Source organism: Phocoena sinus, chromosome 20, assembly GCF_008692025.1.
Source record: "Phocoena sinus isolate mPhoSin1 chromosome 20, mPhoSin1.pri, whole genome shotgun sequence".
Lineage (NCBI taxonomy): Eukaryota > Metazoa > Chordata > Mammalia > Artiodactyla > Phocoenidae > Phocoena > Phocoena sinus.
In genome coordinates this window covers 51,436,939-51,458,108 of record NC_045782.1, presented here as the reverse complement: position 1 = coordinate 51,458,108, position 21,170 = coordinate 51,436,939, and the positions used below count along the sequence as shown (strand labels likewise).

The following is a 21,170-nucleotide window of genomic DNA, read 5'->3' as shown; positions in this document are numbered from 1 at the left end:
TAAATATTTTCCAATATATAAAAAAAATGTATTCCCTGGGATTACTTTTCAATGAAAAGGGAGTTCTTTTGTTTGGTGGGGAGGGGTAAATGATAGATACAAAAAACAAATGTCGATAAATTATTTTAGAAGTACTGTTTTGTATGTTATTAGACCATCACAAAATACTTTGTGATTTCAAAATGCTTAAACAAGAAGTAACCCACTAAGCAACATATTTTTAAAATTATGTAATTCAACTGAACTAAATGACTACAGCCAGAATGGGAATAGTCCGTTCTAAAACTGTATTTGCATGTCCATAAAGAGCAAACAAAAGACAACTAAATTAAATACGTTCACTTGTATTTAATGGTATATCCTGGAATGTGTTACTTGTGAAGAAACAGGACAAATGTATAAAAATGGTAATCCCTACCTTTGCCTAAATGTCTTGAGTGGATTTTAATATTTAGTTTTTCAGGTGACTCAGTTATATAAAATATCAAAGCAGGCTTAAGGTTAAGACCCGCCAAACAAAGCCCAGAAAATTGAAACAGAGCCTTGGGCATTCTACTCCGCAGTTCTTACTCTGGGTTCACCGAACTGATTTATTTATTCGTTGGCCGTGTCGTGAGGCATGTGGGATCTCAGGCTCCCGGTCAGGGATGGAACCCGCGCCCCCTGCGGTGGAAGTGCGGAGCCCTAACCACTGGAGGCCAGGGAAGTCCCTCACCGAATATTTTAAATTATTAAAATAAAAAAGCAGCAAAACCAGGTACATATAGATTTCAACTCAGAGAATTATTATAAATACAAATACCTCAAAAATTTACTCCTGACACCAGAGTTCCCCCTCTCACCATCAATAGTGAGAAAAAAAATGCAGTTTGAAAAAGCAGCTATGGCAAAAAACACCTTTGACCCAACCTCTATTTCCAAATTCCTCTCGTTATTTCAGCCCTCTCAATCATAACACACACAGTATGTATTTAATTATTATATATCTAAACTTTTATGTGATCATTCAATCAACTTTAGTTTTCTGCCTTCTGCTCAAAGTTTAGGGTAGGGGAAAAATTAAGCTGTTTCATTCATGCCAGACTGAGAAGACAAACCAAGATGCCCTGTTCTCAGAACCTGGGTAAAGCCGAGAAACAGGGCGCTGGTTACATCTCACATAAGAGGCTGTCAAATGTCCTGGGATGTAACAAGAAAAATACCCTGTCATCTTTTTTTGACTGCTCAGATAGCCTGGAGAAAGAATGGACTCCTGAATTAACACCCATTTTGTGTTCCAAGGCTTTTCTAGGAGATCCAGAACCCTGTCTGTCCCATGCTTTCTACGGGAGAAATAGTCTAGTTATCTGCCGCGCCCCCCATCCCCGTCCCCAGTTTTGCTAATTACTACAGAGGAACTAAAACTGCTCCAGGAGAAACTAGGTATGAATTTACATGCGTTCATCCATTTAAGGATGATTAGTGGAAACAGTTTGTCCCTCTTACTTGGCCGTCTTATCGCTATGTTCTTCTTTTTCCTAAGTGGACGCAGGGAAGGAAAAGCAACACAGGAAATAGGGAACAACTGAAAATGTTAATACAGTCAAAACAATGCAAAACATGATGCAGCATGTAGGCTACTGTCCTAGTTCCTGTTCTGTCAGACTTGCTGAGTAACTTCGCACAAGTTACTTAACCTCTCTGAGTTTTGGTTTCCTCTTCTGTAAATTAAGCAGTTTGGATGGTATCATCTCCCAATTCTACCAGTACACACTTATTCTGAAGCTCATGGTATACCCTTATTTAAAATCTAGCACTCTTAACTATATTTCTTCATTCAAATCACACTTGGGTATTTTGGGGATAACATATATGCCAATTATTTGGCTTTAATAATAGGAGTAAAACAATACACAACTTTTTTATCCTTTTGGAATTTTTCATCTTCAAATGCCCCTAGTGGTTAAACAACTGATTTGACATGTTTAAGAAATACCAGTTTCTCAACTTTGTAGGCTGACAATTTGGATTCTGATGTGAAGTTACTCATAACAAAATAAAATAGATATATACCAGTCTTAAACATTAACAATTTTCCATTCACCCCACCCTGCTTCACCGGTAAGGTTATTCGTTATTCGGAATGTGTTTCTTTAATGAGATTAACATTAGTTAACGTTATCTAATAAAATGTAAATTAGTCTGTAAAACAATGGTTTTAAATAGATTCAATATGGAAAACAAAGTTAAATAACAAGTGTTAAAATATCTATGAAGAACTTCGCCCAACTGGCGGGAAGCAGGGAGGAGACATTTTCACCAGTAGAAGCGCTGGCATCCGCAGCAGGGAACTGGAGTGGATTATAAATCGCACTCCCTACTCAAACCCAGGCCCTTCCTCTGGACACTGTGATGCTTCTCGACGCCCCTGCAACTTGCCAGTGTACCTGAGACTATGCTAGACGGAGATTAAATTCGTCCTTGGCCCTTAATGTACTGGAAACAAGTTGGTCAAGCCAGGTGTCGAGTTGAGAAGGGACCCAAGTCGTGGAGTTCCAGGTTTCAGGGCTGGTAAAGGTTTACGGAGCGCCTCAGCAAAGGCGCAGGAACAGAGTATTGTGTAGTGTAGCTCTTCGTTAGCAAAGGTTTCTTAAGCTGACTTCCAACGGGCAGACTTTCCTTCACGCCTCTCAGCTTGGTCCCTCTACAGGAATGAGGATGTTGGCGGACTCCAGGTGCCTGAAGCTCAAAGGCCCACTGCTCAGGGCCGGCATCAGAACCGAGCCCAGGGTGTGCTAAGTATGGAGGCGAGGTAATTGTTACACTGTTGGCAGTGCAATTACACTTGGAACCGTTTCCCAGCAGTCGTTAGGCCCTCCCTGGCTCTGGGCCTCTTCTACTCCAGGGGCTCCAATTTCAGGAAAAGGCTCCCGACTACGAACCTGGAAAGACGCAGTTAAGAAGAAACGCAGCCGGACTGCAATCCCCAGAAACCGTCGCGGGCCCTCAGCATCCGGGACACCGTCTGCAAGGATCCCTGGGTATTGTGGTCCGTTCCTTCGGCAGCAACCCTCTGCTGACGGTAAAATTCCAGCCGAACCTGGGACCACAACTCCCAGCAACCATTGCTGCCGTGCGGGGGGTCTTCACGTTCTCGTGGCGCGGCGCAGGCGCACTGGGGCCTCGGCGCGGACCGCGCAGACTGAATAATAAAAGGGGAGCGGCGAAGAGGCAGGAAGACAGGACCATGTCGAAGGGCCCAGGGCCCGGCGGCTCCGCAGCTTCCTCGGCGCCCCCGGCCGCCACCGCTCAGGTGCTGCAGGCACAGCCCGAGAAACCGCAGCACTACACGTACGTAGAGCCCCCCCCCCCCGCCGCGCGCGCACGCCTGACGTCAGCGGCCAGCGTGAGTCACGCGCGCAGGGAGAGCGCGAGGCGGCCTCTCCCTCCCCCCTTCTTCCTCCGGCCCGGCCCAGACCGGTTCCAACCTGTTGGGGCCGGTCCCAACTGCCTCCAACTGCCACCAACCTTTGGTCGGCCGAGGGGCGGGAAACCGGGTCCCCGCCGCCGAGTGGGGAAGGCGGGAGCTTGGGATGCGGAGTGCACACATCTTAGGCCGGGCCTTCGAGGCCTAACTGTTCTTCAGACCATAAAACCACACTCCCAGGCACTTTAGGGGCGATAAGAAGTCTAAGACGCTACCAGAATGAGTTCCTAAGGGGCCAGCCCTAGACCCGCTTATAAATGACCGTTAGCGTGAAGTCTTGTCAGGCGACCCATGTAGTGTGCACAGGGGGCCTTTTGTGTCCGTGAGGTCCGTGTGTTGTCCACAGAGGTCACTCTTGCTTGAATTCACTTAAACAGTTGACCGAGCCCTAGTCAGGGATCCCAAGGGTGATGGGGTCCGAATGTGTCCCCAGGCCCAAGCCAAATGTGGCATCAGAGGGAGCCCCAAATGCTGATGCTACGAGAGTCCAGTAAGATGGGAAGCCTCTTCCTGGGAATCTGCTTGTGTCTAAATGTAGGTCCTTGTCGTCTTTTTATAATATTGTCTCTCAAGGCGCTTCAAGCAACTGCCTAGTGCTAGATGCTTTGGGAGAAAGAGAAAAAGAGGCAGGCCCTCCTGTTAAGCACAATGTTGGTTTCCATTTTTCCCTGATGCTCTTTGAGTGCCCCACATCCCCTTCGTCTCCCAAGTTGTGAGCAAGTTTAGAAGGATCCCCAAGTGTACCTCAGTCTTGCTGGAGATTTTGGAAGTTGGGGGTTGAACAGCCCTTAAGGGGAACACGGTAATGCTGCCTGGTGAACCAAGAGCAAGAAGCATGTGTTGGAGTAGAAGGAAGTAGACAAGAGGAGCGCTTGTTTGTCACTGATGGAAGTGAGACCCATCGGGAGACTCTTCTGGGATAAGGAACATCGATTTTAGGAAGTGTATTGGTTTCTTTGTGAGATTCTCTGTTACTGGTTGAAATCATTTGAAACTTTTTGTGGACTTAAGTCTGACTCATGTTAACTATAACTTTTCTAATATGGCCATTTGCATTGCTTTCTTACTGGAGTTCTTTCTGCAGTCCTGCCGCTGGCTTTGGTGAGATGGTCTTATCTCAGAGAATTCAGTGATCAGATGAATGGTGTGGTCAGGCAACAATAGGGTCTTGATTTGGAAATCTGCAAACTTCGCCTTATTGGAACTTATTTATAATCACTGGTTGCTCAGATCACGTTTTTTTAGAAAAATACCGATAACATTTTGAGTAATGTGAATCTTGGTTTCAGCAACCTGTTTCTGTGTTGTGTTGTCATTGTCATTGAGTATATTATGGAGTCTATATTAGAAAGGCTTTCTAATCATGTTGGAATTGAGAGATGAAACAAGTCAACAGCTGTGTAAATGTTGATATGAGTCTTTGTCCTCTTGATGCTCATTTGTTTCAAATCTGTCTTTCCGTTCCTCGTGGGGTAAGCACAGAGTAATCAGTCTTGGCTCTTAAAGTGGCTTAGCAGCAGATGAAACGCCCAGGCCTGATTGGGTGGTTGGTGGTTGGAGGTGTTCCCATCTCTTTATTTTCTGTTATCTCTTCCCGTGTGTGTGTGTGTGTGTGTGTGTGTGTGTGTGTGTGTCCAGAAATCAGAGATAGAAGTCAGTTGTCTTTCTTGGTAGGTTTATGAGCATTCAGAAACCTTGATGATTTGGAAAGCTTCATTCAGGTCTGAGGAGCAGGGAGCATGAGGACACATGATGGCACGAGTACACTTGTTGGCTCTGAATTTATTTATTAAAGGTGAACCCATTTGTTTTCCTTGGGGGTTAGGAGACACGAACATTTTAATTTTGATTTCAATATTTGCTATAAAATTTTGAGCTGCCGAGCATTTTTTTCATTCTCTTTTGTAGCATGAGTTTCCAGAATTCCTTCCAACCTGAATATGACCTTATCTAGTGCACTGATCCCATTGTTGAATACAGATATAGACTCCTTGTTGTTTTTTGAATGTTTGTATTTTTTTACCTGTCAAATTTTTTTTACATTTTAAAACTTTCTGATATGTTAATTTTGTGTATATTTTTGTACCTGATGTTATTTGAGATTATGTGACATGCATTAATTTTGCAGTAATCTAGAAGAGATTTGCATTAAAATTGAATCCCACTCATCATAGTGTCAGTCTTGGCAAACACAGTTGAATCCATCAACAGCAAAAATTGTGTTCCTGTTGGCTTGGTTCTTGCCCTTTATTCTTATACCACAACTAAAGTCCTAGAGTTTGAGCCCTCCTTTTCCCAAACCAAGAGGATTATTCGTAACATAGTTTGAAGGATAATTATTTTGTTGGCTTTTCTTTTTTGTAAGCTGTTGAATATTCTTACTTTAAGGGAAACTTGGAATTAATCATTTCAGAAAATTGGTGTAGCGGGCACTTGTGCTAGACTTGAGGAATCCATCCCTTTTAGATAACGGTTATATCAGAATTTCTTCTGTTGTACAGTTCCAAGTATTGGATTAGCACTAAGTAAAATGATAATATGCATGTATTAGTACTTTTCAACACAAGAACCATGTGACCTCTTGCTACGTAATTTGTCTATTTTTTTTGACAAGACTAAATTTAATACAGCTTTATTTAGAACAAGTCCATCATATTTTAGAAGAGTTTTATAAAAACAGACTGAAGAATGGGAAATTTTGGAGCAATTTACATTCTGAAATGTATCTACAAATTTAGCTAACTTTGGGCTTTCTTACTACATAACAATTATATTGTTAAAAGTGTATAGCTGAAAGGTCACAAAAAAACCTGCCATCTTTAATAAAACATCCCAGTTTTGGGACTTCCCTGGCCGTCCAGTGGTTAAGATTCTGTGCTTCCACTGCAGGGGGCACAGGTCCAACCCCCAGTGGGAACTAAGATCCCGCATGCTGCGTGGTATGGTCAAAAAAATCCCAGTATTGGGAATTCTCTGTCAGTCCATTGGTTAAGACTTGGTGCTTTCACTGCCGTGGCCCAGGTTCAATCCCTGGTCTGGGAACTGAGATTGCGCAAGCCGCGCAGCATGGCAAAAAAAAAAAATTAAGTTTTTGACCTCATTATTTTGACCCTATAAGAGGATATAAACCTCAAAGACATTAAATCATTTTTGGATTCTTTTACCTGCAGTTGATTCTCAGACTTCTTAATTCTCTTGTATTAAAGGAAAATGAAATTCTAGTTTATTGACGGTTACTTGGAGGTTTCTGGCCACTGAGTGATTTCTTATAGGTAGGCAGAGGATAAGTGCTTTATACTCACCTAGTCAGGTGTTTTAATTTAGGACTGTTTCCTGAGCATCTTTAAAGAAGAATAATGTAGCAGTACTTCCATAGATAAACTACTTTGAGGGAAATTTGTTAGTTTATACATTATGTAAATGTCATGAGCTTCACTTGATTGCATCTGATTGTGTTTTGGAAAATCCAGGCAATGAACAGTATTTAAATCATTATTGCAGATTGCAATAACTTTGTAAATACATTGCTAGAGCACAACTTGTTGCACAATGGAAGTCATTGGAAGCATTGCTTAGCATCCTTGGCAAGAATGAGTTAAATTACCAATAAACATTTCTGGATCTTGTTTACTTGTTTATCAAGGAGAACTAATTTCTTGCAGGACAAAAATTGAGAGCTCACTGTGGCCTTCAGGCAAGTCCACAAAATCCCCATTAATAAGTGTTAAGTGCCCATGCTAAGGGTAGACTCAATTTTAGCACCTAGTTGATATTTGCTATAATCTAAATTAATGATTAAAGTGAAGATTTGCTTAATGGTTAAGTTTTTTTGTTTTAATCCAGCTATGTTAGATACTAAAGAAGGCTTCCCCACAATCCATATGCATCTGCTTTGACTGGTGGTTTCTATCAACCTACAAAGACTGTGGCTTATTGGTGAGGGCAGCTGGACAACTCTGAGAGCAACTTAGAGAAATCCATCTTGGGCACACTCTATAAAGGAGCTCCTTCTCTGCAAATAGCACCCCAGATAAGTGCACAAAAGCAAGACACCCTCGTGGACCTACTTCCTCCCGCTTTCAACACCCTGATGCCTGAAGGTGAGGTCTCCTTCCTGTGTGTCTTAGAAGCTGTGAGCTCACTTAGGTAATGAGAGGCCTGCGACAGCCTGAGCACCGCACATCTGCAGGCTTTCCTACCAGACCTTTGCCTAAAGGTTATTTTTCTCATTAGGAGAGACTCTAGGTTAGAAGACTGATAAAAGTAAGGTTGCATTTAAAGCTACATTACTTTAAATAGAGAACTGATCTAGGGATTATTTTCTCAAGTGGGGACAATATTTGCTTAATCATAAAGTTTTTCATTTTGTTTTTTGTTTTTTTGATCCAGCTGTGCTTGATACTAAAGGAGGTTTTCCCACATATGCATCTTCTGTATTTTGAAATTACAACTATGGACAGTTATGGCTAATCATAGTAGATTGTCTTCCCTTCTTTTAACACCTTGGATGAATTTTGGGGCACATTAATGTGTTATGTGAAGATGGATGTTGAATGTAAGTTTCTCTGCCATTCTTAGCCAATATATAAAAATTACATTAGCCTAATTGCTAAAAATGCCAAGGATTTGCGTTCAGTATCTTTCTGGACAATGTAGTTTTCTTGTTTTCTTACCATATAGATACTCTATAGATTCACCCCAGCCAGCCATCTTAAAATACCTGCATGGGCAACAGAGAGATCTACGGAGAAAGTTTGGGTAAAATCATTGCATATGAAAATAGGTATGGGGTTTATTTTGGGGGGATGGAAATGTTCTGGAATCAGACCATGATGATGGTTACACAACATGATGAATATCCTAAAAACTAATGAAATGTACACTTTAAAATGGTGAATTTTTATGTTGTATAAGTTACATCTCAATTTTTTTGGACAAAAGCGTTGTTATAATCAGTGTATATGAGTCCCTCCTACTAGAGAGGCCTTAGACACATGGCCTATCAGGGCTTGGCAGCATCATTCAGCATGGGAAAGCCTGCAGTTTGTGAAGAGCTCTTGGCACCCTTTTCCCAGTCTTCTCAATGGCTTCGTCTCCGTGTATCCATTCTAGGCGAATGCCTCCATGTTGTAAGTCTGAGGAGATTCTTTTAAGAAGTGAATACTCAGCAAGTTTGAGACTCCTAGTTGTTGGTAGTTGTACTTTAAATTGTCTCTGAATTGGTAACCATCATAAAGAACAAGCACGCTTTTCCCAATACCTTCATAAAATGAATTGTGTTTACTTCCTAGGGTGGGTGGGATGTAGAAGAGGTTGCTGTTCTGCTAAAATGAATTGACTCTGTTCATCAGGTATCGTGGTGATTGTTCTGATGTTCACACGGGCATTTCTGTAAGAATAGGCCATGTGTTATAGGCATTTAAAGTGATATCAATGGCTATAATATTTTCGTTCAAATAATCTCAACAAACTTTTAATATTTTCTCTATAAAATCCCTCAACTTTCACCCCTTTTTTCTTTGCCAGTGTGTAGAATTTGACAGCAGTATCAAGAGCTGATGAGGAGGAGAAGATGGAAAGGAGTCTAGCAACTTAAAAATCTCATAGCGTTCTGTGAGGTGACCTTTTTCCTGTTGGTGGCTCAATTTATTTAGGAGACAAAGAAGATACTAAGGCCTGTGATAGTATCGTCATGTCATATCTGAGCTTATTTTCCTCCCTTATTCTTTACATCACAGTTTGCTTTTTGTGTTCATAAGTTGACTCATTTGTTTCCTATTAGTATTTGAAACACCATATGGTCACCATAAGTCCTAACAAAATGACTTCTAATGAGGAGGGGAAGACCCATGTTCCCACCTTCCTATGCAATTTTGGCCTATTCACAACACTACCCCATTGAAGAGAGATAGTTATGCTTAGGAAGGAACAGGTTGATAAAAACATTTGGCATGGTGTTTTATGACTTAAAAATTTTAAGTAGTAGTTTTTATATCTAAGCTTTTATTAATTTTGGTAAGAACATTACTATATCGTTTTTATTTCACTTTTAGTGCTAAGAGGTGCCAAGCATCTGGTAGCCTGCCAGTTTAGGATTTGTGTAAGTCAAACAACATAAATTAGAAACTTGTACTTATATTTTCTTATTTAAAACCAAACAGAACAGATTTTACTATTGAACTTTTATAATGAACACATAAAATGAATATTAAATATCCAATAGAGTACATTGAAGTTAACATTTCTGTTTTTGTTTTTAGTAACTTATTTTATTGTATTGTAATTATGGCCTGTCAAAAACTCCCAGACATACTTTCAACAGCTTCTAGAGAGCCACTTATGCTTATTTGTTACTACTCTTGTTTTTCCTGTAGCTCAGTTAAGAAAAGCATAGTTAACAGCATGGTGTTTAAGACTAGTGACTCTAGGACCAGACTGTCCGGGTTTGAAGCCCAACTCTGCCGCTTACTAGCTGTGGGACCTTGGGCAAGTGACTTCCCTCTTTGTGTGTCAGTTTCCTGATGATACCAATAATACCTGTGCCAAGGGGTAGTTATGAGGATTCAGTGAATTAATGTATATAAAGTGCTTAAAACCGTGCCTGGCACTTAGCACAGTGTAAGTACTATTCTTATCAATGTCTGAACAGTGCTCAGGTTACTGCTTTCAGCTGCACTGCTACCTCCTTCAACAGCCTGTGGGTCCGTGTTGTCTTCAGAGCACTCTCCTCTCTTCCCTGTCCATTCGAATTTCACTTCAGTCGCAGTTCTTATAGCCTCCATCAGCCTGGTTATATCTCAGACAATGAATTTGTGTTCTCAACGGAACTACTCTTTCAGGGATCAAGACTGTTGTACAGAAGTGTTCAAAATAACACATCAGTTAAAACCTTTATACTAAAATGTTTGTCAAATTGGAAGCTTTTGAGGCCAGCTATTTACAGGAAAACTTTGAACCAAAGCAAGGTGTTATCTAATTTAGGGAATGAACCAGGGTTTTCAGTACCCCTCACAGATTCTCCAAAATCAGTGACGTTGAGTCACTGATTACATGAACTTTCCTCAGTTTTACCACTTCCAGGATCCTTAGGGCAAGGAGAAAATTATAGACAGAAGGAACCAGGAACACCAACGTTGCACCGTTCATGGTTCTTGTTAGTTCTTGGGGCCGGGACATGTCACAGATATCAGCTTTTTCCCAGTGAGAATGGGCTGAAATCATTTGCTGGTGAGTGACTCCACCCCACCTTAAAGTGTTTGCTTGCTTAAGTGCCTGTGGTGCTTGTACTGTGGGTTCCTGTGTATGTAACTGTGTGCTAAGATAGTTTCATTGTATCTAGGAGGTTGGTACTGGCCCCAAGGTCTTTGGCTAAAACCCGGTTATAGGATTAAAGCCTGTCTTAAAGATTTAGACACATGCAGAAATTCACTGGATGCTTATTTTGTTTGCCTGAATAATACTATCTGGGCTTGCTTTTTCTGCCAGAGAGAGTGTTCTAAACCAGGATCACTTCAGAAGATAGCACGTTATTTATCTTTTTTTTTTTTTTTTTTTTTTTTGGGTAAGCGGGCCTCTCACCGATGTGGCCTCTCCATTGCGGAGCACAGGCTCCAGACAAGCAGGCTCAGCGGCCATGGCTCACGGGCTCAGCCGCTCCGTGGCATGTGGGATCTTCCCGGACCGGGGCACAAACCCGCGTCCCCTGCATCGGCAGGTGGACTCTCAACCACTGCCCCTCCAGGGAAGCCCACGTTATCTTATCTTAAATAAAGATTTGGACAAATAATTGTCCAAATATTTACCAATAACTAATTTTAGCTTTATTTGGCATTGTTTTTTTAAAAAGCCATTTTTTTTTGTAACTCTTACTGGTGTGGTTATTGTCATAAAGTTGTATGGTTTCTGGGTTATGTTTGGTGTCAAAACAGAATGTGTATGTATATCCTTACAAACATTGAATCCAGAACTAATAGTTTACCTAAAGCTCTTCAAAAATGAGGAAAGGTTTTTCAGAAAATTGTAAGAAATATTTATTTTTACACACACACACACACACACACACACACACTTGGATAAGTAATTTAGGATTCTTAATCTACTGCTTATCTGCTCTTACAGTATTCTCCTTGAAGTTAAAAAAGATTTTATTCTCAAACTTAAAAAATGAAGAATCTTTGGTAAGTCATGAACTATGAGCTCTGTGACTCAATCTCTTTATAGGAGTTATGTATGGGGAAAATAAAGTAGCCAGTAGGGTTAATATAAATATGGAAAACAGATTATAGATAAGTGTCATTTGAGCCTTTGGACACCACAGTGTTGTCTTCGACAGTGACTGGAATTTTTTGGGGTTTTTTGTTTGTTTTGTTTTTTCTTTCCTTTGCTAGTTTCAGAATCCTATCACATTGTGGCTAGATTTCGTTAAGCAATATTTAAGAACAGGACCATTTCTTGCATTTTAAGATTCTGTTTCCGTGATAAAGCTTGATTCTTGCTTGAAATAGATGAAATTCGGATTTAATAAGACTAGCTGTAATAAAGATGAACAGTGGTGGCTTATTAGGGATATGGGTACATCTGTCACGTTGCCAGATCTCTGCTACCCTTGTGTGAGTCTCATGAGCAGTGACCACTGACTAGCCAGGAGAGCAGCTGGCTCCCCAGGAGCAGAGCCATGACCTTCAGTCTGCGAGGTGTCAGGGGTGGGTTTCTACTGTCAGCTCTGTCTGTTGCCCCCTTTTTGTTGGGCTCACAGATTGCTGTTCACTGTGCACATTGGGATCAAGTCCCAAGCACACACCATCTCTTCCTGTTGCTTCTCCAGAGGCCATCATTGTCTTGCCTATGTGCCTCTTTATTCAAATCTGACCATTTTACATACGGATCCAATCAGACTTTACAAATCATAAGCAGGATGACATTCTAATAGTCATTTGTTTTACAAAAAGATTTACCACAGTTCACTTTTAACTTAAAAGAACTCTTCTGACTTATTAGCATCATATATCTTTCATTTAATTTTGGAAAAGCCACGATAACCACTAAAATCAATAATACTGGGTGTAGTTTTCTTTCCAGTTTTTCTTTCTGCATATAGTTTATCTAATTGTCCAGTTATATATATATATTTTTTTCTTTCACTTAATATATCTCTAGTTTGTACCTAGCTTTTGCCAAATAGTCATCATAATACCTTTTAGTTGTTTGAGGAAACAGAAAAAGGAATTTAATACATCTCTGTTTATCTCTGCACATTCTCAGCAGCAATTACAGAGTGAGCCATCCCACTGGTTGCTTTTCTAGTCTGCATGTGAAGCTGAAGATCTTAAATTTAGTGTTGAGGGTGAGGAACAAGGCTGTGCAGACTTTGTGGACAAAGTAGCTAGAGAAGTTACTGATTTCTTAATTGCCAGGAGAAGCATCTAAGTTGCTTGTCTGTGTTTTGCTGGGTTAGTGCATAGCTGCTGTGGACCAGGCTTGTACCACTTGGGTTGCTTTAACACTTTTGCTTTTTCTCGGACAAACATGTCCTGAACACCTGCTACAGGCTGGCTTTGTGCACGGGTACAAAGATGAATAGACCTGGCTGTATACAAAGCAGTTGAAATCAACTGTGGTGGGGCCATACCTGCTGTATTCACACAGTATGGTGGAAACATGGAAGAGAGGGCAATTAGTACCACTGGGCAGGGCGGGAAACTCTTATGCAGAGAGAAGCCAGAAGGGCGATCCGGACACAGGAGCAACATGATGGAAAGTATAGAGGTCAGAAATGAGGGGAGGCTATGGTGTGTTGAGTAGAGGTCAATAAACTGTGGCTCATACGACAGATCTAGCCTGCTGCCTGCCTTTGTCTGGCCCGTGTGCTAAGAATAGTTTTTGCATTTTTAATGGTTGAAAAAGAATATTTCATGGCACATGAAAATTATATGAAATTTAATTTTCGGGACTTCCCTGGCAGTCCGGTGGTTAAGGCTCTGTGCTTCAAATGCAGGAAGTGTGGGTTCGATCCCTGGTTGGGGAATTAAGATCCCACATGCCGTGTGGCCCAAAAAAAAAAAAAAAAATTTAATTTTCAGCATCCATAAATACAGCTTTATTGGAAGCCACGCTCGTTGATTTAGATATTGTCTATGGCTGCTTTTGCAGTTTAACCACAGAGTTCAGTAGTTCTGATGGAGAGCAGACTGTTGCCCTGCGTTGCTCTTCAGTGCGCTACAAATCATGGTGACACAGTTACAACTTGACAGTGTTGCCAGCGCCATGTGTGTTAGCATACCACAATGTTTTATTTATTCTTTATTACCAGCGCCTAAGTATCACGTCAAAAGGAGAAGAATGGACTTGGAATGTCGTGTTTTTAGGGCACAGGGGAGTGTGGATTTTCTTGTCACTGAGTTAGTTGGCAAAGCTATCTAATTAAAAAGCTGTGCTGAAAGAATCCATTAGCATTACCAGACTATGTAGTTGTCATGATGTTCCCAACTCCTAGGAAGGCAACGGCCAGAAAAACGAGAAAATCCTAAAGAGACTGTTGCATTGCAGCAGAATTTCTTCACAAAAATGAAAACGAGGCTACAACTGAAGTAAGTTTCTGAGTGGCTCATGTGTTAGCCAAGCAAGGAAAGCCATTTACGGGTAGAGAATTAATTAAATTATGTTTGAGGGAAGAAGCTGAAGAAACATGTCCAGAGAAAACAAACTTGTTTAAGAGCATGAGCCTTTCAGCAAGAACGGTTTCTCAAAATGTTGAGGTCAATGGGAAAAACATCAGTGGTCAATTAGAAAACAAGGCAAATGATTTTGTGTGGTTTTCCTTGGCTCTTGATGTGTCAACAGAAGCTACTGTTTTATTCATGAAGTCAGTGCCGCGTATGAAGTGACTGAAGAAGTAGCTTCTATGAATAGTCTACTTAAAACAACTACAGCTGAGGATATTTTCTTTTCAAAAACATTAAGAAAACACTTAATTCACTACGGCCTGAAGTATAATCTGCTGATATCTGTTACAACTGATGATGGTAGGAATATGTGTGGAGCAGAAAAAGATTTAATTGGACAAATGTACAAAGCTTATGAAAACATAAGGTGTTTAAAGCCTGTGGTTATTCATTGTATTCATCAGCAGGGACTCTGTGGAAAGTATTCGAATCTGTCATGAGTTCTTGAACTGCTAGGATCAGTGATGAGCTTCACTCCCTCTTGTGGACTTAACAATCCTCAATTCCATGAATTTTTATCAAAAATAAAAGCTGAATATTCTGGCATGCCCTGCTACACAACTAGATAGCTTAGCAGTGGTGAAGTTTTCTTGTAATTTTTTGAGTTCAGGGCTGAGATTGAAATTTTTCTGAAAGAAGAATCGTTCTCAACCACTATTACCGAATGCTGAATGGCTTTGGAAGTTAGCTTTTGCTGCAGGTTTGATAATGTTTCTTAATGAATTCACCCTAAAATTACAAGACAAAACATCACTTATACGCAAACCTTATGTTGCAGTAAGTCATTTCGACAACTAACGTTTGAAACGTGTCATGTCAAACTACCTTACACACTTCCTCTGCTGCCAGAAGTTAAAACAAAGGTGAGATCTCTATCCCTACACAAATTTACCATGGATATGATTTCATTGATTGATTGATTGATGCGTCGGGTCCTAGTTGTGGTGCGCAGGCTCAGTGCCACACAGCATGTGGGATCTTAGTTCCCTGACCAGGGATCGAACCTGCGTACCTGCACTGGAAGGCAGATTCTTTACCACTGGACCACCAGGGAAGTCCCTACCATGGATATGATTTCTGAACACAAATTATAGTCTGAGCAGTGATTTTGCATCTTGATAGGAATACAAAGGAAATTTCCATATTTCAAAATCCATCGACCTTTGCAAATGAGTTTATGCCAAACCTTCAATTGGAAGTAGTTAAAAGCATCATATGGGGGGATCTATGTATACTTACAGCTGATTCACTTTGTTATACAACAGACACTAACACAACATTGTAAAGCAATTATACTCCAATAAAGATACTAAAAAAAAGTATCAAGACACTAATAGAATTCTATAAATGTATTCTAAGACCAATATGCTCAATTAAAATCATGCTTGTAGAATGATAACATTTGTCAGTACCTATCTATGTGAAGAGACATTTTCAAAGGTGAAATAAGTAAAGTCTTATTACCGATCAGCATTAACAGATGAACATTCGTAACCAATTTTGGTGAAAGGGACCCCCAACTTGGCAAATGTTATTCCTGCCACCCTAAGTCCATTCTTATTAGTAGACCTGTGTTACCAAAAGTTATAGCCAATTATTATTTTCACCAATAAAAAATCTGTGGAAATTTGTTTTTTCTCTTGTTACGTAAGTACGTACGGAATATCCTCAGTTTGGCCTTTTAGCCCTCAAAGTCTGAAATACTTACTCTATGGTCCTTTACAGAAAAAGGTTTGCTGACCCTGCTGTAGAGTTTAGCTTGCTGTTGGCGAGAGGAGCAGGTCAGTGGCAGCAGGGGAGGTAGAGTCAGAGTGAGGCCACGCTAAGCACGATTCTAGAGGCAGGGGGAGCTAGATAGACATGGATTAAGACGTCAGCTACGTCCTCCCCATTGCTTCTAAATTTACGTGGTTTTGGGACTTCCCTGGCGGTCCAGTGGTTAAGACTTCGCCTTCCAGCACAGGGGGTGCGGGGGCAATCCCTGGCCAGGGAGCTAAGATCCCACATGCGTTGCGGCCAAAGAACCGAAACAGAAAACAGAAGCAATACTGTAACAAATTCAATAAAGACTTAAATTGGTCCATGTCAAAAAAAAAAAAAAAAAATCTTGGAAAAAAATTGAAAAAGGACTTCCCTGGTGGCGCAGTGGTTAAGAATCCACCTGCCAGTGCAGGGGACACATGTTCAATCCCTGGTCTGGGAAGATCCCACATGCCGAGGAGCAACTAAGCCCGCAAGCCACAACTACCGAGCCTGCACTCTAGAGCCCGCGAGCCGCAACTACGGAGCCTGTGTTCCACAGCTACTGAAGCCCGTGCACCTAGCACCTGTGCTCTGCGATGAAGAGGAGCCCCGGCTCCCCGCAACTAGAGAAAGCCCGCGCGCAGCAATGAAGACCCAATGCAGCCAAAAATAAATAAAAATAAATAATTAAAAAAATAAATTTATGTAGTTTTTCTAACAGTCATCTCTAATACTTTTCTGTTTATTCAGTTTATTCAAATTCTGCTCACCCTCCTACCCAGAGGAGAGTGAAACACCCAAACAGATAAAGCTATTAAGTGAGACAATTTAGAATAGGATTTAAAGTTTAGCTGGAGGGAATTCCCTGCGGTTATAGGATTCTGTATTTTCGCTGCCAAGGGCGTGGGTTCCATCCCTGGTCCTCAGAGGACTAAGATCCCGCAAGCTGAGCGTACAGCTCCAAAAATAAAGTTTAGCCGGAAATTGAGCTGGTAGCAGTTAGCGCTTGATTTAACACCTTAAGAGTGATGTAGGGACTTCCCTGGCGGTCCAGTGGTTAAGACTTCACCTTTCAGTGCAGGGGGTGCGGGTTCGATCCCTGGTCAATCCATGGTCATGGAGCTAAGATCCCACATGCCTCTTGCGGCCAAAAAACTAAAACAGGACAGAAGCAACATTGTAACAAATTCAATAAAGACTTTAAGTATGGTCCACATCAAAAAAAATCTTAGAAAAAGAAAAAGTGATGTAATTTACTGAATATATTGTTAATCCCTTATGTTATCACTGTTGGTTTAATGGGGCAAGTGATTGAATTTTGATTTCAAGTAGCCTGATTTTTGCTGTTTTAGAATTTTGGAAAGTAAAGATAATCCAGTAAATATTGAAAGTATCATTTGATTTTTTTTTAAATGTTTGCGTGTATTTGATCTTAAAAGTTTTTAGGGAAAGGTATTAGTTTTATAAAGCAGTTAAGTAATATGATACCTTATGATTATATTTGTGTAAAAGTACTGGGAGAAAATTAACCAAAAGTCTAGCATTATTCGTGGTGGGATTAAGGGTGATTTCGCCCTTTTTTTAAAAAAAAATATTTTTTAAAATTTATTTTTGTTTGGCTGCATTGGGTCTTTATTTCTGCACGCGGGCTTTCTCTAGTTGCAGTGAGCGGGGGCTACTCTTTGTCCCGGTGCGCGGGCTTCTCATTGCCGTGGCTTCTTTTGTTTTGGAGCACCGGCTCTAGGCGCGTGGGCTCAGTAGTTGTGGCTCGTGGTCTCTAGAGTACAGGCTCAGTAGTTGTGGCTCACGGGCTTAGTTGCTCTGCGGCATGTGGGATCTTCCCGGACCAGGGCTTGAACCCGTGTCCCCTGCGTTGGCAGGTAGATTCTTAACCACTGCGCCACCAGGGAAGTCCCCCCTTTTCTACATTTAAAAACTTTTTGTAAGTGGGCATGTTACTTGCACAATGATCCTTTACATTTACAGATAAACCATTAATAGGATAATTAATATGATGTCCTAAAAAGGAGTGAAAGATAACTTTGAAAGTCAGCCCCTGTTGGGACAAACATGCGGGCGCTGCTCCCTAGTCAAGGTGAGACTCTGAGCAACCTCAGTGTTCCTCCAACCTTCGTTGATCCTTCTCCTGGGAAGGAAGAAGATGTGGCTTTTTCCATCAACTCTTACTGATTCAGGGCCTGAGTGGTTTCTTGACTCATCCTGGCCACAGTAGGTCACTGAGGCCTTGCAATTTGAAGCTAGTCCACATTTATTGTCTTTTATCCTTGAGTGCGGGTATTCCTGGGAGATGGAAGTGGGAAGAATTGAGCTCTGTGGCCCTGTGCGCCCCCCAGATCTTGGAGTGGGGCAGGGGTGGTTGGCGAGTCTTCTCTCCTAACCAGGGATTCCAGGACTTCTTGGTTTTCCTGAGAGCTGGTTGAATTGGAATGAGTAAGTTTCAGCCTATTTTCTTAGATCTTATGCTTTCAGACCTTTAAAATGGAAAGATCGGTTGGAGCTTAATGGAGACAGTTGTTCATTTCCACTGAAAATTTGTTTCATTTCAATCCATGAAAGTAGAAAAGAGTGATTTCTAAGTGCGTTTCTCCTTGCTGTCTGGGCAGTGTGTTGCTGGTTAGCACAAGGTTAGAGGGGGACAGGGAGAGTGGGAAGTTCTGACTAAACATTTTGGTTCCCAGGTGGAGGATGGCACAGTTCTGTTAATGGCTTAAGCAGAAGGTTAGACATTTCTCTCATTGATTATTGTTGGTTGAAAGTGGGTATTCTGCCGGCCTAGACTCAGTCATTTGGCCCCTTCTCTCGTGAGAGGCTTTTCTGCAGGACAGTCCGCCCTGTCTGCAGAGTTACAGATTCCCTGCACTGTAGTGCTTTTCACCAGGGAATAGGATTAAGCTTCCAGCTCTCAATGTCTGCCTGTGCGCGGCATCATAAAATGGTTAATATCTTTGTAGACTTCGCCTCTTGTGCGACTTCTTGTTACATTCGTTCAGCAAACTGTCACTGTACTGGATTATTATGTGCTTGCTGTCAAGGACTTTATAATCTAGTAACAGAGGAAAACGTACACATTATTAATATGCAGTGCAGGATAAGGACTATAAGAAATGTCCAGAGAAAGTGCTGCAAAAGCTTAGAGACGATAACTTAGCTGGAGACAAGGGCAGGAGGGGGAGGATGGGTAGAGGTCAAGGAAAACTTCGTGGAAGTGATGGCATCAGAAGATTAATTACCATTGAATTCAGCCTTGAAAGATTTCTACAGGTGAGGAAGGGGACATGAGCAAAGGCAGGGAAGTTAAAGATCTCTTTGCAAGACACCGAGGACTCCAGTATTACTGGATTCAAGAGAAATGAGGCTGGAAGAGTTCACTGGACCAGATGTGTAGGGCTTGAAATGCCAGGCCGAATAGTTGGTCTTTATCAGTGGCTACTCGTGGAAGCTAAAGGCTTTTAAGAAAGTGAAAATTACATTTGGGTTCTGGGAAAAATGGTGAGTACTATGCAACATGAACCGGACAGGGGAGAGGCGGACACAAGGAGACCGGTTTATTAAGAGGTACCAAGTGCCTGACCCATGGTGGTGGGAATGGAGATGAAGAGGCTTAGAATGAGGTAATTTGCTGCCTCCCTGTCTTTCCTCTGTGACACCTCTGCCAGCTGGAGCCCTTTGGGGCCGTAGCATCTGTAGGTAACACTGTGGACATGGCTGCCCCAGAGAAGCAGGCTTGCCAGGAACTCTCTCCGAGAGGACAGACTGTGTCCACAGTCACTTCTCTGGACTGCCTCCCTGGGTTTTTACTGAGGCATTGATACTAAGCAGGCACGTGCCACTCTTAGGGTTGCTAGATTTAGCAAACAAAAATAGAGGATGCCAGGGACTTCCCTGGTGGTCCAGTGGTTAAGACTCCGTGCTCCCAGTGCAGGGGGCCTGGGTTCAGTTCCTGGTCAGGGAACTAGATCGCACACGCATGCCTCAACTAAAGATCCTGCACGTGGCAATGAAGATCCCGTGTGCTGCAACTAGGACCCAGCGCAGCCAAATAAATAAAAGAAGAAACCCAAGCTATGCTTTAAAAAAAAAAAGAGGATGCCAGTTAGATTGAAATTTCAGATAATGGATAATTTTTTAGTATAAGCATGTCCCACAAAATATTTGATTTATCTGATATTCCAGTTTAACTGGATGTCCTGTATTTAGTCTGTCAGTCCTAACTATCAATACTTCTCATTCTTCCCTGGCCCTGGGATCAGCTTCATCCGCTCCCATCTCCTACCTGTTACCTCCTGAATTAGTCTCCTGTGGGTCAGGAGTCAGGTGGAGTATGTGCTGCGCAGGAGAGATCAGTCCAGCAGTTTGGGGGTTGGTGTCCCAACTCAGTGCCAGGGTTTGATACTGCCACATACTGTACCTGTGTACAGTACGCAGGGCAGACTTCTGTCTATAACCAGACAGAGAGGGAGACAGGAAGACCTTACGTTCCAATGTCAAAGGGGCTGTGAGAGGCTCTACGGAGCCTTCCAGGTTTCAACCCAGTGTCTCAGAATATATCTGCAGCCTGGAGATGATATCCCTGAAATGTGGCTCCTCCCACACCTCACCTCATCCTCATTTCCCTTTTCCAGTTCTACCCCACTCACATTCCACAAAGGCGCTCAGAGCTCTGACTTAGGCGTACTGTTGCTAAGCTTGTACTGTTCCCTTTGCCTAAAACACCCTTCCCACATTCTTCACCCACAAGTACCTCTCCTTCCCTTCCCCCTTCCTCTGTGCCAGCCTGGGTCAAGTATCCTTCCTCTGGGTTCCCAAAGAGCCCTCTGCAAACCTTCCTCATAACCTTTTCCACAGTTGATTGATTCCACCTGTTACGGTGTGTCTCCCATGAAAATATGGGCTTCCTAAGGATAAGGACCTGCTACGTCAGTGTCCTCAGCGCTCACCACCATGCCTGCATCTAGTAAGTGCTCAGTAAATAGGTGCTGAATGAATAGGATGCTATCTGGAAGCTTCACTGTCCCTTAAACCCCCTATCTGTGTTCTTTAGGGAGCACCCAGCTCCAGCTTCCCCCTGCCCAGTACACACGCCTGGACATTTCTCCACACTTCAGGGCTGGGAGGATTTGGGGTTTCTTGGCCACGCCACATGGCTTGTGGGATCTTAGTTTCCCCGACCAGGGATTGAACCCGGGCCCCTGGCAATGAAAGCACGGGGTCCTAACCAC

The 21,170-nt window shown here is 42.1% G+C and overlaps 1 protein-coding gene across 5 annotated transcripts in view; it reads left to right on the top strand.

Annotated features, from left to right (window-relative positions):
- Positions 1–2,873: 2,873 nt before the first annotated feature.
- UNK (unk zinc finger) overlaps positions 2,874–21,170 on the top strand; it is a 34,180-nt gene continuing 15,883 nt past the window's right edge. For 2 of the 5 annotated variants that reach the window (XM_032617981.1, XM_032617980.1), the window contains exon 1: positions 3,150–3,330. In XM_032617981.1, coding sequence (XP_032473872.1) covers positions 3,227–3,330 — 104 coding nt within the window. In that variant the 5' untranslated portion in view covers positions 3,150–3,226. Of the gene's footprint in view, positions 3,331–7,309; positions 7,567–7,855; positions 8,022–8,146; positions 8,250–21,170 lie in introns of all 5 variants that reach the window. The other 3 variants (XM_032617982.1, XM_032617983.1, XM_032617984.1) reach the window with 3 other exon arrangements.